The sequence below is a fragment of the Ranitomeya imitator genome, chromosome 7 (genome assembly GCF_032444005.1).
Source record: "Ranitomeya imitator isolate aRanImi1 chromosome 7, aRanImi1.pri, whole genome shotgun sequence".
NCBI lineage: Eukaryota > Metazoa > Chordata > Amphibia > Anura > Dendrobatidae > Ranitomeya > Ranitomeya imitator.
In genome coordinates this window covers 144,608,171-144,628,197 of record NC_091288.1, presented here as the reverse complement: position 1 = coordinate 144,628,197, position 20,027 = coordinate 144,608,171, and the positions used below count along the sequence as shown (strand labels likewise).

Here is a 20,027-nt window from a genome sequence, read left to right as displayed (position 1 = left end):
AGGTCATTAATAAATATGTTAAAAAGAAGAGGGCCCAATACTGACCCCTATAGTACCCCCTGCTAACCGCGACCCAGTCCGAGTGTGCTCCACTAATAACAACCCTTTGTTTCCTATCCCTGAGCCAGCTCTCAACCCACTTACACATATTTTCTCCTATCCCCATTATTCTCATTTTATGTATCAACCATTTGTGTGGCACCATATCAAAGGCTTTTGAAAAGTCCATGTACACTACGTCCACTGGGTTCCCTTGGTCCAGTCCGGAACTTGCCTCTTCATAGAAATTGATCAGATTAGTCTGACAGGAATGGTCCCTAGTAAACCTATGCTGATATTGGGTCATGATGTTATTCCTCTTCAGATACTCCAGCATAGCATCCCATAGAATGCCCTCCAGGATTTTACCCACAGTAGAGGTTAAGCTTACTGGCCTATAATTCCGAGTTCAGTTTTTGTCCCATTTTTGAATATTGGCACCACATTTGCTACACGCCAGTCCTCCATATAGCATAATATACTTCCCATAGTCCTCCATATAGTATAATGTATGTCCCATAGTCCTACATTTAGCATAATGCACACCCCATAGTCCTCTATATAGTGTAATGTATTTCCCATAGTCCTCCATATAGTATAATGCTCTCCCCATAGTCCTTCATATAGTACAATACACATCTGATAGTCTTCAATTTAGTAAAATGCATTTCATATCCCTCCATCTAATATAATGCACCCAATAGTCTTCCATATAGTATAATGCAACTCATAGTCCTCCATACAGTATGATTAACTCCCCATAGTCCTCCATATATTGTATAATGTACCCCCATAGGCCTCCATATATTACAATGCACTCTTCAAAGTATAATGCACCCATAGTCCTTCACATAGTATAATGCATTCCCCATAGTCCTCCATGCAGTATAATGCATTCCTCACAGTCCTCCATAGAGTATATTGCAGTCCCTATAAAGTATAATGCACTTCCAATAGTCCTTGTTGATTATAATGCAGCCTCCATATATCACACAGAGTATAATACAGCCTCCATAAAGTACAGAGTATAATGCACTCCCTATAGTCCTTGAGTATAAAACAGCCCTCATAGAGTATAATGCAGCTCCCATAGATTATAATGCAGCCCCCATAGAGTATAATGTAGCCCTCCATAGAGTATAATGCAGCCTTAAAAAGTATAATGCAGCCCCTATAGAGTATAATGCAGCCCCTATAGAGAATAACGTAGCCCTCCATAGAGTGTAATGCAGCATCATAGAGTATAATGCAGCCCCATAAAGCATAATGCAGTACACATATAGTATAATGGAAACAACATATTACTTCAGTATTATGGGCAAGACGTAATCACTGATTTAAAAATAAATAAATACATACTCACCTCTCCCCATTGCCGCACTGCTCCGGTCTCTGGAGCATATCTACTTAGCAGCTCCACTGATCGCCGAAACGTGGCACGCAATGAAGTGATGTCATTGCACCCGCTATGTCAGAAGCAGAAAATGAATAATGGGAGAGGGAGTGTCACCAAACGCTCTCTCCCCCATCACTGATTTCAACTATATCGGCATCTACAGTATGATGCTGATACAGTTGAATGCGCAATAAGGGGGGAACAGAGATGTTGCTGGCATCGAGAACATTCCACTGGCTGGGGTCCCCTGGGGGAATGGGGGTCCTAGGCAAATGCCTAGTTTTCCTACCCCTAACATCAGCCCTGGTGGAAATGTAGCTTCTTGGTACGTCCACACTGATTTTTTTAAGAGGATTTACAAATAGATTCTACTCCTAAATATACATCAAAAACCGCGTCAAATACTCTTTGAATATGCCCACGGAGCTATATAAAAGATATTTAGACCAGTTGGGCCCAGTTCTGTTGTAGAGCCTTTCTGAAGCACTTGCAGGACACTCGCTCCCCCAATCCTTTTATTACTATTGTGATGATTCCAAAGCCTGACAAGCCGGCTGAGGAGTGTAGTTCTTATCGTCCCATATCCTTGCTCAATACTGGCTATAAAATTGTTACGAAACTTATTGCTAATAGACCGAAGGCAGTAATACTGGGCATTATACATGAGGACCAGACTGGTTTATGCCAGGAAGATCTACCTCCTCTAATATTAGAAGGGTGCAAGTTCTGACGAAGATAGGCCATAAGTATAAAAGACCTTGGGCAATAGCCTCTTTAGATACTGCAAAGGCCTTGGATTCATTAGAGTGCACATTCTTGCAACGGGTGCTTCTGAAATTTGGCTTCTCTCTTAAATTTTGCAAATGGATTGAATTGTTATATCACATGCCGAGGTAATATACTGGTAAATGGCGTATTATCGGAATATTTCTATCTGAATAGAGGGACCAGACAGGGCTGCCCACTTTTCCCTATTCTCTTTGCACTGGCGATTGAACCAATTGCACTGAAAATTAGACAAGATCATTCATTTGGTGGAGGGAATTGACATAAATTCTAGTGTGGATAAGGTAGGATGATATGCTGATGACTTGGTGCTCTTCCTGGATAAGATTGGACAGTCCCCTCCTAGAGCGATTGACCTTAGTAATTGCTTTGGAGAATTGTCGGGAGCAAATCGGTAGTTATGTCAATAGTATTAAAAGTAGTACAAAAATTAAAGTATTTGTGCATTGAAATTAACCAAAATCCAATAAAAGATCTTGAAGACAACATATACCCCCTCGAGGATATGAATAAAGCAAAGTTTGAGATATGGTCTCGACTCCCCCTATCTGTAGCGGGCAGAATTGGAGAGCAGTGTGCAGGTCTATGGGGGCCCCCTGTTCGGTGTGCGGAGCAGCCAGGGATTGTACATAGAGCGCTGTCTTTTATACACATGGATGGACCGTCTGCTTGTCTGCTCCACAAAAATCCAGGAAACATTTCTGTGGATTGATGGCCTGTTCTGATCCAGGCTTTGCATGCAGACCCCATTCCCCTCCTCAGATCCTGTCTTCCCCATCCTGTCCTGGCAATGTGTGAAAGCGAGGCGACAGGCGAAGTACGGGGTGACGCTGGGAAGGAAATGTAGCCATATAGTAACGATAAAAATGAGACCCCTCTCTTCCTCACCAGCCTTCCCCTGACTGCACCTAACTGGAGGTCATGCTGCCCCCTCTATTACCCCAGACCCGCGTGCAGCTGCTCAGCCAGAACCACCATAGAATGGGTCCCCTTTCTGAAGATAATACTGCCATAGTGTTCTCACATAATACCGCCATATAGATCACACATAACACCACCATATAGATCACACACAATACTATCAAATAGATCACACAATACTATCATATAGTTCTCACATAATACCACCATATAGATCACACATAATACCGCCAGTGTTCTCAAATACCGCCATATAGATTACACATAATACCACCATAGTGGTCTCACATAATACCACCATATAGAGCACACATAATACCGCCAGTGTTCTCACATACCGCCATATAGATCACACATAATACCGCCATAGTGTTCTCACATAATACCACCATATAGATCACACATAATACCGCCAGTGTTCTCACATACCACCATATAGATCACACATAATACCACCATAATGTTCTCACATAATGCCACCATATAGATCACACATAATACTGAAAGTGTTCTCACATACCGCCATATAGATCACACATAATACTGCCATAGTGTTCTCACATAATACCACCATATAGATCACACATAATACCGCCAGTGTTCTCACATACCGCCATATAGATCACACATAATACCGCCATAGTGTTCTCACATAATACCACCATATAGATCACACATAATACCGCCAGTGTTCTCACATTCCGCCATATAGATCACACATAATACCGCCATAGTGTTCTCACATAATACCGCCATATAGGTAACACATAATACCACCAGTGTTCTAATATACCGCCATATAGATCACACATAATACCGCCATAGTGTTCTCACATAATACCACCATATAGATCACACATAATACTGCCAGTGTTGTCACATAATACCGCCACATACTTCTTACAATGCCGCCACATAGATCTCACATAATACCACCATATAATTCTCACAATACTGATCAAGCATAATACCACCATACAGATCACATAATACCGTCATATAGATCACACATAATGCCATAATACAGCACGACCCCCGCAGCTCCTGTTATCGCAGGCATTGAGTTGTGTGTGCAATGGGAAAAGACATGCAGAGGGGAGAGGAGTGCATAGGAGAGGATTAGATATATGGCTCAACACAGTATCACACAGTATAGGATTAGATACACGGCTCAGCAGTCAGTATCACACAGGAGAGGATTAGATACACGTCTCACCAGACAGTATCACACAGTATAGGATTAGATACACGGCTCAGCAGTCAGTATCACACAGGAGAGGATTAGATACACGTCTCACCAGACAGTATCACACAGGATAGGATTAGATACACGTCTCAGCCTAGTATCACACAGGATAGGATTATATACACGGCTCAGCAGTCAGTATCACACAGGATAGGATTAGATACACGGCTCAGCACAGTATCATACAGGAGAGGATTAGATACACGGCTCAACAGACTGTATCACGCAAGAGATAATTAGATACATGGCTCAGAACGTATCACACAGGATAGGATTAGATACATGGCTCAGCAGTCAGTATTACACAGGATAGGATTAGATACACAGCTCAGCAGTCAGTATCACACAGGATAGGATTAGATATACGGCTCAGCACAGTATCACACAGGATAGGATTAGATACACGGCTCAGCACAGTATCACACAGGATAGGATTAGATACACGGCTAAACAGACTGTATCACGTAAGAGAGGATTAGATACATGGCTCAGAATGTATCACACAGGAGAGGATTAGATACATGGCTCAGCAGTCAGTATCACACAGGATATGATTAGATACACGGCTCAGCAGTCAGTATCACACAGGATAGGATTAGGTACACGGCTCAGCAGTCAGTATCACACAGGAGAGGATTAGATACATGGCTCAACAGACTGTATCACGTAAGAGAGGATTAGATACATGGCTTAGAACGTATCACACAGGATAGGATTAGATACACGGCTCAGCAGTCAGTATCACACAGGATAGGATTAGATACATGGCTCAGCAGTCAGTATCACACAGGATAGGATTAGATACACGGCTCAGCAGACAGTATCACACAGAAGAGAATTACATACACGTCTCACCAGACAGTATCACACAGGATAGGATTAGATACACGGCTCAGCACAGTATCACACAGGATAGGATTAGATACACGGCTCAGCAGTCAGTATCACACAGGAGAGGATAAGATACACGGCTCAACAGACTGTATCACGCAAGAAAGGATTAGATACATGGCTCAGAACGTATCACTCAGGATAGGATTAGATACATGGCTCAGTAGTCAGTATCACACAGGATAGGATTAGATACACCGCTCACCAGTATGTATCACACAGGATAGGATTAGATACACGGCTCAGCAGTCAGTATCACACAGGATAGGATTAGATACACGGCTCAGCATAGTATCACACAGGATAGGATTAGATACACGGTGCAGGAGACAGTATCACACAGGATAGGATTAGATACACAGCTCAGCACAGTATAGTGATAGATACACGGTCTGATGTCCTGATGAGGAGCTACAGTGAGAGGCAGGGTCGGAACAGCACACAGAACCTCCTGTTATGATCCGGTGTCCTTGGAGCAGCATGAAAACTTTCACTGGAGTAGGTGGTAACTATACTGACCGCAAATCCTGATCTTAACACAGCAACTAGAAGTAGCCGTGGGGTGTACCTAACAAGCCCTAGACACCTCGACACAGCCGGAGAACTAAATACCCCTATAGATGGAAATAGGAATACTATCTTGCCTCAGAGCAGAACCCCAAAGGATAGGCAGCCCCCCACAAATATTGGCTGTGAGTAGGAGAGGAAAGACACACACAGTCAGAAAACAGGATTTAGCACAAGAGGCCGCTCTAGCTAAAATAGAAAAGGATAGGACAGAGTTCTGTGCGGTCAGTATTAAAACCCTTCCAAAAATATTTACAGCAGATAATACAAAAATTCCTCCATCTAACTAAAGACGTGGAACGTATATCTGCAACTCCAGAGACTACTAAACTCAGAGCAGGAATATAATAAAAAAACAAGCACACAGCTTGTGTGCCATAGAAAAAGAAACAGACACTTATCTTTGCTGAATTGGCAGCTAAGCAGGAGAAGCCAGACAGGGATCCAACACTTCCCAAGAAACATTGACAACTGGAAAGGACTAATGAGTCCTGCAAACCTAAATACTCCAGTCAGAACTGCAATCAGCAGATACACCTGTCCAGGACTGCAGCCCAGAGACAACTGCATTACCATCTACAACCACCGGAGGGAGCCCAAAAGCAGAATTCACAACAGCCTCCCCCATCCCCCCTCTGTTACCTCTCTGCAGCTCCTGATAAGAGGACATCAGACCACAGCACTTCATCCTCACTAGCGATTCTAGAGATTAGAGCCAGGGCACCAGGCAGCAGAGAAGAGGACAGGGAACGGCCGCTCCGGTGCTGACAGTGTGAAAGGAGAGACAGATGGAGCTGTCCCTCTTATAACAGCGCAGCTCTGCAGTCATAGTGGAGCTCACAGATACACTGTGGGCTGAAGAAAGATGGCGCCGACCTCCTACCTCTGCTGTGATGTGGAGACAGCCCAGGGGGCGTGGCCAGATCACAGCAGGGAGCAGCTCAATGATAGGTATGGGGTCGGACGCCGACCGCAGTCTCCTATGCCCAGGGCTGCCGTGCTGGGACTCTTACACTCCTGCAAAGGAAAATGGCGGCGCCCAGTGGCTGCAAAAATAATGAATAATAAAAAAGATATTAAACTTAAAAAAAAAAAATAATAATTTTGTATTAAAAATAATTGTTTATATAAACAATAATTTTTAATACAAAAGCAAAATTGCGGCACCTTCCCTTTAAGTAAAATAGCCACCTTCAGCAGCACTAAGGCTGTATTCTGTGAAGGTGGCTCTTATGTTTAGCATCCCTAGGAATGCTGAAATAATCACTTTTATAAATTTAGCGCCATACCTCTATTGAGTCCGGGGGGTATGATTTCTCCCTGACTCAAGCTCCTCATAGCCGTCCATCATCCCACCGGGTGCCGCCTCCTCTCTGTCTTGATGTTACGGCGCCTTTGTCTAGCCGAGGCCCCAGATCCCGCCCCGTAGTGTGTTATGAATCTGGCCCCTGCGCAGTGGAGCGGATCACCGTGCTCCATTGAAGATAGTGCCGAAGTCTTGCAAGATTTGTTAAGTCTTGCAAGACTTCGGCACTATCTTCAATGGAGCACGGTGATCTGGGGCCTTGGCTACACGAAGGCACCGTGACGTCAAGACTGAGAGGAGGTGGCGCCCGGTGGGATGATGGATGGCTGCAAGGCGGCTGAGGCCTGGGGAGAAGACATACCTTCCGGACTCAACAGAGGTATGGCGCCAAATTTATAAAAGTGATTAATTCAGCATTCCTAGGGATACTAAGCATAAGAGCCACCTTCACAGAATACAGCCTAAGTGCTGCTGAAGGTGGCTCTTTTACTTAAAACGCACTGGGGGGTGACAGGTTCCCTTTAAATCTGTATGCATAGGCCCTAAAGAGTCAAGCACATGGCTCTCTACAAAAGATCTTGTTTGTGTGCTCACTGCCTAATGTTTCCGAACTCCCGTAAACTACAGTGGAGCAAGCCGCAGACACAGAGGCCACCTGTCTAATTCACATACTTCTTTCTGAAGTGTCAAACAGATGATGAGACCCAATACTCCTGATGTATGAGGCGTCCAGAGGCCTACACAGGGCACCATTAGCACTTGGCAGTGCCTGCTCCTCAGCTGCCGCCACTACTCATCTATCTGTGGCTGCTCACATATAGCTAAAGTGGTTCTCCGAGAAATGTGCTAAAATAATTAAAATTAATAATACATATTTAAATATTAAACATTTTTCTAAATACCTTAATTTAGCAAAAACGTAAGCTTTACCTACTATCAGGATTCAAAGATGGCAGCTGCCCTCAGTCACAACCTGTCTTAGATCTCAGGACTGGCTGCATGAAGCAGGAGACAGAGGACAAGTCAGAACAGCGTCCTACCAGGTTTCCTGACGGTGAATTTCTCTGTTCAGTGAGCCTGACAGGACTGACTGAAATCTAGGACAGGGTGTGATGGACGGCAGCTGCCATCTTTGAATCCTGACAGTAGATAAAGCTTACCTCTTTGCTAAATGAAGGTGTTTAGAAAAATGTTTAATATTTAAAAGTGTATTATTTATTTTATTTACTTATTTTAGAACAATTCTCAGATAACCCCTTTAACCTGCCAGTCAAGCATTTTTCAGTCTATTTGGTTTGGGGACCACACAGACTGGTATTGAGGGCCGAATCTGGCCCCCAGACCATAGTCTGTGCACCCCTGCTCTAAATGAATAGACAATTATCTATACTCCACTTGTGTGTACACAAGGCAAGTACAACCATCATGGGATGTTACATCATACTTCACCCCACGGAAAGCTTAGACTGTAATACGTTTTATTTTATTTTATTTATTTATTTTATTTTTTGTCCTTATTCTATTTTATCTCCTGAATGTTATGAAGTTTTATTTTACTAAACAAAAAAAACAAAAAAAAGAATCAGAGAAAAATCGGGTATTATAAAAGAAAGCGCTGAATCCATACCGCATCATATTGTACATTATAGTCTATACTGCTTTTACACATTGCAGTCTCGATGTTGAGACGTGTATTTATATTGTCCTCTTCTATTTTTACTAAACAGTGGAAGGAATGTCTTTGGCACCGAGTCCTATTCTTGGAACTGGAAAAGGAACTGAGTATTTTCTACATTTTCATCAAGTGCAAAAATCGTCTATGCATATATAATGTTTATAAGAAGAGGTATCATATAACATTTATATTTCACATTATAAAGTATTTGCAACATTTTATTTCCCACTTCTCAATACCTTTAGGTTTCCTGCTGCCGTCAGGACTGATTTCACAGCTCTCATGCCGTAGTCATAATGATGCTGGGAAGACAGTTGCTCAGAACATAAACGATACGTTGCCACAATTTTCACTGATAAAGGTCGGGCTGTGACAAAGCCGCAAGAGTATAGGACTATTTCGGCAATCATGGCATAATCAGGTACCATCATGGCAACAGTTCTGAAAAGAGCCTGTTTGTAGAATAATAAACAATGAATAAATAAAAACACAAACATTTGACATCTGTTACAAGAACATCAATTCTGCTTCTGTACTTAACATTAGTTGAATATAGAAAATAATAAGAACCAATCCTGCCATAACTAAGCAGACAAAAGCTTTCTCTATATTGCCCTTTAGCTATCACTTCACATGATATGGCATAGTCAGGCAAGAGGGACTATCATGGCCTGTATAAAAGCAGAGGCAGGGAATGCAGCAGCCATTTTGTGGTGAATCTGGGTCATGAGAGGATTTCACAACTCACATCTTAATAATAGAGGTAGGGATTGAAAGACATAAAACACAGAATAAACATCACAGATATTGTTTGACAGCACAGCAATGAAAATCAGTTCCTTTCTGAGAATCCGTACCCATATATGTTATATATAGGTCACTTTGATAGGCTGTGTTTGCATTAAAGAGCTAGGATGAGTTGGACACAGACATAAGAGACCTCAGAGAGTTATAGATGTTTTTTCAAGGCAAGTGAAGTACTTGCAATTCAAAGCTAATTACATTTTTTTAAAAAAATATTAGGTCAAACAAGGGAAATTGGAATTTCAAAAGATTTGCACATATATTATTTGTAACGGGGTCTACTGTGCTGTAGTACCTCTTTCAGCACCCCCCGTGTTTCAGGAGGTCCACTCTGCTTTTGCTGGATTCTGAATGAAGGATGCTGGCTGGAATTCCTTTATTACGTGAGAGCATATAAAAGCTGACTGCTACTCCACGTATTTCCAGTCTAAAAGAACACACTTTATTCACAGCACACAGAATATATAACACAGATACACAGGGCAGGCCAATAGAAAAAGCAGGCCAGACATACATTACAATAGCCGCAGGGGGCCGGAGCCTGCTGATATTTACTGTGGGAATTACAAAGATGGGGGAGGTCAGAAGGAGAATATCTTGTCCCCTCTGACCAGGGGCGCAGCCTGTGGACTGATGCATTTCACATGGAACCTATTATACATAATATATACTGCATAACATATTCTTGGTGCTGGGGGTTCTGTAACATTATTTTTCACGAAAAACATAACGTATGCAACACTAATAATATAAAAATATGTAATATGTAACTGACACCAAATCTGGGTGATACCTTAAGGTTGTCTGGCAGCTCTGAACGCCCAGCATAGCCAGGATTCATAGTAATAAAGACTGCACACGTGGGGTTCAGCTTTAGCTCTGTGCCCTCAAATATCAATAGATCTGATCCTGTATTGATGCCTGAAAATAAACGAATCATTAAAGGTTTGATAATAATCATTGTGAAACTCTTCTGCACGGATATCCCATGACATGGAAGAAGAAGTACCTCTCTGAATTGTAAGGATCTGCTGAGCAACGACTGACAGCACTTCTAAATCTATTCTGTTAAATTCATCAAAGCAGGCCCACGCTCCACACGAGAGTAATCCCTGAAATCAAAAGTGAATAATGAATATGCGAAATCTTCCACAGGAACATGTCTGCCTAAATTATCATTGTCAATCTGTATGGCTTAACACGTTTTATTGTAAAAAATATTTATTTTTGAGATTGTGATGGATGCAGCCAGTCTATCCAGCCTCTTGTGTGGACCGGCACCGTACATTACATACACAGCTCTGGCAAAAATTAAGACACCACCACATCAAAACCCTGCCATGGGCAGCCAATCTCCGGACCTGAACCCCATTGAAAACCTCTGGAATGTAATCAAGAGGATGATGGATAGTCACAAGCCATCAAACAAAGAACTGCTTACATTATTGTGCCAGAAGCAGTGTGAAAGACTGGTGGAAAGCATGCCAAGACGCATGAAAGCTGTGATTAACAATCATGGTTATTCCACAAAATATTGATTTCTGAACTCTTCCTGAGTTAAAACAGGCAAACTGAACATTTTGCGGTGGTCTCTTAGTTGTTGCCAGAGCTGTATTACCGCTACGCTGATGTACCATTGCTTAAAGTTACAGATGTTGACAGAAAAAGAAAAGGGGGTCCTGCGTCCTACATCTGCCCCCACATGCCCAGTACCATGCCAAGTGCAGTCAGTGCCCCAGCCAATGAATGGAACAATCCTGGGCCCCATTCTTGTGACTTGTGGGGCTATTGTGGTGGGATTCTCAGTGATCATACATTTACCGCCTATCTTATATTCTAATGTTCACTTTTAGAAATGAATTCTGATTATATCTGAAAAGGCTTTTATTCATCTCGGCATTTATTTATTTTGTTCATTGTCTCAGTGCATCTATTTTTGACTAATTAGTTAATTATTAATTAATTAACCCCTTTTCCCGAAAACAACTGTCTTTTAATAATAGTCAGTGCGGTTCCACACATGCGCATATAGCTCCATTCACTGTCTAGGGTACTGACAGCGAAGTATAGCGGGTAAAAAACAAAATTAAATTCAAAAAATTAATAAAAGATTTTAAAAGATTTTTTTAAAATTCCGAACATGAAATGTTTTCAAAACCTGACAGTTTGGGTCTGTAACTTCAAGCTATCATTCTTAGCACAGTAAGACAATGAATTCATTTTCCACATTTACGAGGCCTTATAAACCTGTGTTATTTTTTGCCTTTTACATCAAACATTAGACATTGCACCTCACATGAAATAAGAATACGGTAAATAGAAAAAAAAACAAGACTTAAACGTGACCGGTTATTTAGGATAAGTCAATTATGAGATCCACATTTGACATGCCAGTGATAATCATGACATGAAAGGACGTCAACTGCTGTAGTATATATTTGGGGCCGTGTTGGTGGACACTGTATAATACATTGGGACCTGTAAATAGATGTGCGGTACCTTAAAAAACTTTCCTAATGCAAGGTAATCTAATCCATCGGAACAATTGAAAACCACACACTGTTTAGCCACAGCTTTCGCCAAATCCTTGGTGGTTTCTGTTTTCCCTGTGCCAGCGGGTCCTTCCGGGGCACCACCCAAGTGAAGATTGAGGGCACCAAATAAAGTTCTGTAGTAATGATACAGAAATATAAATACACAATCCTGTGATTACACAACACACAAATACACAATGTTGTGATTACACAACACAAAAACACAATGATGTAATTACACAACACACAAATACACAATGCTGTAATTACACAACACACAAATACACAATGCTGTAATTACACAACACACAAATACACAATGCTGTAATTACACAACACACAAATACACAATGTTGTGATTACACAACACACAAATACACAATGCTGTGATTACACAACACATAAACACACAATGCTGTGATTACACAACACACAAACACACAATGCTGTGATTACACAACACACAAATACACAATGCTGTAATTACACAACACACAAATACACAATGCTGTGATTACACAACACACAAATACACAATGCTGTAATTACACAACTCACAAATACACAATGCTGTAAATACACAACACACAAATACACAATGCTGTGATTACACAACACATAAACACACAATGCTGTGATTACACAACACACAAATACACAATGCTGTGATTACACAACACACAAATACACAATGCTGTAATTACAGAACACACAAATACACAATGCTGTGATTACACAACACACAAATACACAATGCTGTAATTACACAACACACAAATACACAATGCTGTAATTACACAACACACAAATACACAATGCTGTGATTACACAACACACAAATACACAATGCTGTAATTACACAACACACAAATACACAATGCTGTGATTACACAACAAACAAATACACAATGCTGTGATTACACAACACACAAATACACAATGCTGTGATTACACAACACACAAATACACAATGCTGTGATTACACAACACACAAATACACAATGCTTTAATTACACAACACACAAATACACAATGCTGTGATTACACAACAAACAAATACACAATGCTGTGATTACACAACACACAAATACACAATCCTGTGATTATACAACACACAAATACACAATCCTGTGATTACACAACACACAAATACACAATGCTGTAATTACACAACACATAAATACACAATGCTGTGATTACACAACACATAAACACACAATGCTGTGATTACACAACAAACAAATACACAATGCTGTAATTACACAACACACAAATACACAATGCTGTGATTACACAACAAACAAATACACAATGCTGTGATTACACAACACACAAATACACAATGCTGTGATTACACAACACACAAATACACAATGCTGTGATTACACAACACACAAATACACAATGCTGTAATTACACAACACACAAATACACAATGCTGTGATTACACAACAAACAAATACACAATGCTGTGATTACACAACACATAAACACACAATGCTGTGATTACACAACACACAGATACACAATGCTGTGATTACACAACACACAAATACACAATGCTGTGATTACACAACACACAAATACACAATGCTGTAATTACACAACACACAAATACACAATACTGTGATTACACAACACACAAATACACAATGCTGTAATTACAGAACACACAAATACACAATGCTGTGATTACACAACACACAAATACACAATGCTGTAATTACACAACACACAAATACACAATGCTGTAATTACACAACACACAAATACACAATGCTGTGATTACACAACACACAAATACACAATGCTGTAATTACACAACACACAAATACACAATGCTGTGATTACACAACAAACAAATACAGAATGCTGTGATTACACAACAAACAAATACACAATGCTGTGATTACACAACACACAAATACACAATGCTGTGATTACACAACACACAAATACACAATGCTTTAATTACACAACACACAAATACACAATGCTGTGATTACACAACAAACAAATACACAATGCTGTGATTACACAACACACAAATACACAATCCTGTGATTATACAACACACAAATACACAATCCTGTGATTACACAACACACAAATACACAATGCTGTAATTACACAACACATAAATACACAATGCTGTGATTACACAACACATAAACACACAATGCTGTGATTACACAACAAACAAATACACAATGCTGTAATTACACAACACACAAATACACAATGCTGTGATTACACAACAAACAAATACACAATGCTGTGATTACACAACACACAAATATACAATGCTGTGATTACACAACACACAAATACACAATGCTGTGATTACACAACACACAAATACACAATGCTGTAATTACACAACACACAAATACACAATGCTGTGATTACACAACAAACAAATACACAATGCTGTGATTACACAACACATAAACACACAATGCTGTGATTACACAACACACAAATACACAATGCTGTGATTACACAACACACAAATACACAATGCTGTGATTACACAACACACAAATACACAATGCTGTAATTACACAACACACAAATACACAATACTGTGATTACACAACACACAAATACACAATGCTGTGATTACACAACACATAAATACACAATGCTGTGATTACACAACACATAAATACACAATCCTGTGATTACACAACACACAAATACACAATACTGTGATTACACAACACACAAATACACAATGCTGTGATTACACAACACATAAATACACAATGCTGTAATTACACAACACACAAATACACAATCCTGTGATTACACAACACACAAATACACAATACTGTGATTACACAACACACAAATACACAATGCTGTAATTACACAACACACAAATACACAATCCTGTGATTACACAACACACAAATACACAATCCTGTGATTACACAACACAAATACACAATGCTGTGATTACAAAACACACAAATACACAATGCTGTGATTACACAACACACAAATACACAATGCTGTGATTACACAAAACACAAATACACAATGCTGTAATTACACAACACACAAATACACAATGCTTTGATTACACAACACACAAATACACAATGCTGTGATTACACAACACATAAATACACAATGCTGTAATTACACAACACACAAATACACAATCCTGTGATTACACAACACACAAATACACAATCCTGTGATTATACAACACAAATACACAATGCTGTGATTACACAACATACAAATACACAATACTGTGATTACACAACATACAAATACACAATGCTGTGATTACACAACATAGAAATACACAATACTGTGATTACACAACACACAAATACACAATGCTGTCATTACACAACATACAAATACACAATACTGTGATTACACAACATACAAATACACAATGCTGTGATTACACAACATACAAATACACAATGCTGTGATTACACAACACACAAATACACAATGCTGTGATTACACAACACACAAATACACAATGCTGTAATTACACAACACACAAATACACAATACTGTGATTACACAACACACAAATACACAATGCTGTGATTACACAACACATAAATACACAATGCTGTGATTACACAACACATAAATACACAATCCTGTGATTACACAACACACAAATACACAATACTGTGATTACACAACACACAAATACACAATGCTGTGATTACACAACACATAAATACACAATGCTGTAATTACACAACACACAAATACACAATCCTGTGATTACACAACACACAAATACACAATACTGTGATTACACAACACACAAATACACAATGCTGTAATTACACAACACACAAATACACAATCCTGTGATTACACAACACACAAATACACAATCCTGTGATTACACAACACAAATACACAATGCTGTGATTACAAAACACACAAATACACAATGCTGTGATTACACAACACACAAATACACAATGCTGTGATTACACAAAACACAAATACACAATGCTGTAATTACACAACACACAAATACACAATGCTTTGATTACACAACACACAAATACACAATGCTGTGATTACACAACACATAAATACACAATGCTGTAATTACACAACACACAAATACACAATCCTGTGATTACACAACACACAAATACACAATCCTGTGATTATACAACACAAATACACAATGCTGTGATTACACAACATACAAATACACAATACTGTGATTACACAACATACAAATACACAATGCTGTGATTACACAACATAGAAATACACAATACTGTGATTACACAACACACAAATACACAATGCTGTCATTACACAACATACAAATACACAATACTGTGATTACACAACATACAAATACACAATGCTGTGATTACACAACATACAAATACACAATGCTGTGATTACACAACACACAAATACACAATGCTGTGATTACACAACACACAAATACACAATGCTGTGATTACACAACACACAAATACACAATGCTGTGATTACACAACACACAAATACACAATGCTGTGATTACACAACACACAAATACACAATGCTGTGATTACACAAAACACAAATACACAATGCTGTAATTACACAACACACAAATACACAATGCTTTGATTACACAACACACAAATACACAATGCTGAAATTACACAACACACAAATACACAATGCTGTGATCACACAACACACAAATACACAATGCTGTGATTACACAACACACAAATACACAATGCTGTGATTACACAACACAAATACACAATGCTGTGATTACACAACACAAATACACAATGATGTGACTACACAACACACAAATACACAATGCTGTAAATACACAACACAAAAATACACAAAACTGTGATTACACAACACACAAATACACAATACTGTAATTACACAACACACAAATACACAATGCTGTGATTACACAACACACAATGCTGTGATTACACAACACACAAATACACAATACTGTGATTACACAAAACACAAATACACAATGCTGTAATTACACAACACATAAATACACAATGCTGTAATTACCCAACACACAAATATGCAATGCTGTGCTTACACAACACACAAATACACAATGCTGTAAATACACAACACAAATACACAATGCTGTGATTACACAACACACAAATACACAATGCTGTAATTACACAACACACAAATACACAATGTTGTGATTACACAACACACAAATACACAATGCTGTAATTACACAACACACAAATACACAATGCTGTAATTACACAACACACAAATACACAATGCTGTGATTACACAACACACAAATACACAATGCTGTAATTACACAACACACAAATACACAATGCTGTGATTACACAACAAACAAATACACAATGCTGTGATTACACAACACACAAATACACAATGCTGTGATTACACAACACAAATACACAATGCTGTGATTACACAACACACAAATACACAATGCTGTAACTACACAACACACAAATACACAATGCTGTGATTACACAACAAACAAATACACAATGCTGTGATTACACAACACACAAATACACAATCCTGTGATTATACAACACACAAATACACAATCCTGTGATTACACAACACACAAATACACAATGCTGTAATTACACAACACATAAATACACAATGCTGTGATTACACAACACATAAACACACAATGCTGTGATTACACAACAAACAAATACACAATGCTGTAATTACACAACACACAAATACACAATGCTGTGATTACACAACAAACAAATACACAATGCTGTGATTACACAACACACAAATACACAATGCTGTGATTACACAACACACAAATACACAATGCTGTGATTACACAACACACAAATACACAATGCTGTAATTACACAACACACAAATACACAATGCTGTGATTACTCAACAAACAAATACACAATGCTGTGATTACACAACACATAAACACACAATGCTGTGATTACACAACACACAAATACACAATGCTGTGATTACACAACACACAAATACACAATACTGTGATTACACAACACACAAATACACAATGCTGTAATTACACAACACACAAATACACAATACTGTGATTACACAACACACAAATACACAATGCTGTGATTACACAAAACACAAATACACAATGCTGTAATTACACAACACACATATACACAATGCTGTGATTATACAACACACAAATACACAATGCTGTGATTACACAAAACACAAATACACAATGCTGTAATTACACAACACACATATACACAATGCTTTGATTACACAACACACAAATACACAATGCTGTGATTACACAACACACAAATACACAATGCTGTGATTACACAACACACAAATACACAATGCTGTGATTACACAACACACAAATACACAATGCTGTAATTACACAACACACAAATACACAATACTGTGATTACACAACACACAAATACACAATGCTGTGATTACACAAAACACAAATACACAATGCTGTAATTACACAACACACAAATACACAATGCTTTGATTACACAACACACAAATACACAATGCTGTGATTACACAACACACAAATACACAATGCTGTGATTACACAACACACAAATACACAATGCTGTGATTACACAAAACACAAATACACAATGCTGTGATTACACAACACACAAATACACAATGCTGTGATTACACAACACAAAAATACACAATGCTGTGATTACACAACACACAAATACACAATGCTGTAATTACACAACACACAAATACACAATGCTGTAATTACACAACACACAAATACACAATACTGTGATTACACAACACACAAATACACAATGCTGTGATTACACAAAACACAAATACACAATGCTGTAATTACACAACACACAAATACACAATGCTTTGATTACACAACACACAAATACACAATGCTGTGATTACACAACACACAAATACACAATGCTGTGATTACACAACACACAAATACACAATGCTGTGATTACACAAAACACAAATACACAATGCTGTAATTACACAACACACAAATACACAATGCTTTGATTATACAACACACAAATACACAATGCTGTGATTACACAACACAAATACACAATGCTGTGATTACACAACACACAAATACACAATACTGTGATTACACAACACACAAATACACAATGCTGTGATTACACAACACACAAATACACAATGCTGTAATTACACAACACACAAATACACAATACTGTGATTACACAACACACAAATACACAATGCTGTGATTACACAAAACACAAATACACAATGCTGTAATTACACAACACACATATACACAATGCTGTGATTACACAACACACAAATACACAATGCTGTGATTACACAAAACACAAATACACAATGCTGTAATTACACAACACACATATACACAATGCTTTGATTACACAACACACAAATACACAATGCTGTGATTACACAACACACAAATACACAATGCTGTGATTACACAACACACAAATACACAATGCTGTGATTACACAACACACAAATACACAATGCTTTGATTACACAACACACAAATACACAATGCTGTGATTACACAACACACAAATACACAATGCTGTGATTACACAACACACAAATACACAATGCTGTGATTACACAAAACACAAATACACAATGCTGTAATTACACAACACACAAATACACAATGCTTTGATTATACAACACACAAATGCACAATGCTGTGATTACACAACACAAATACACAATGCTGTGATTACACAACACACAAATACACAATACTGTGATTACACAACACACAAATACACAATGTGATTACACAACACATAAATACACAATGCTGTAAT

At 38.7% G+C, this 20,027-nt stretch overlaps 1 protein-coding gene across 2 annotated transcripts in view; it reads right to left on the bottom strand.

Moving 5' to 3' along the window:
- DNAH7 (dynein axonemal heavy chain 7) overlaps positions 1–20,027 on the bottom strand; it is a 560,306-nt gene that overhangs the window by 298,254 nt on the left and 242,025 nt on the right. For both annotated transcript variants that reach the window (XM_069733889.1, XM_069733890.1), the window contains 4 exons: positions 12,131–12,299; positions 10,641–10,743; positions 10,425–10,552; positions 9,067–9,279 (listed from right to left, as the gene is read on the bottom strand). In XM_069733889.1, coding sequence (XP_069589990.1) covers positions 9,067–9,279; positions 10,425–10,552; positions 10,641–10,743; positions 12,131–12,299 — 613 coding nt within the window. The remainder of the gene's footprint in view (positions 1–9,066; positions 9,280–10,424; positions 10,553–10,640; positions 10,744–12,130; positions 12,300–20,027) is intronic.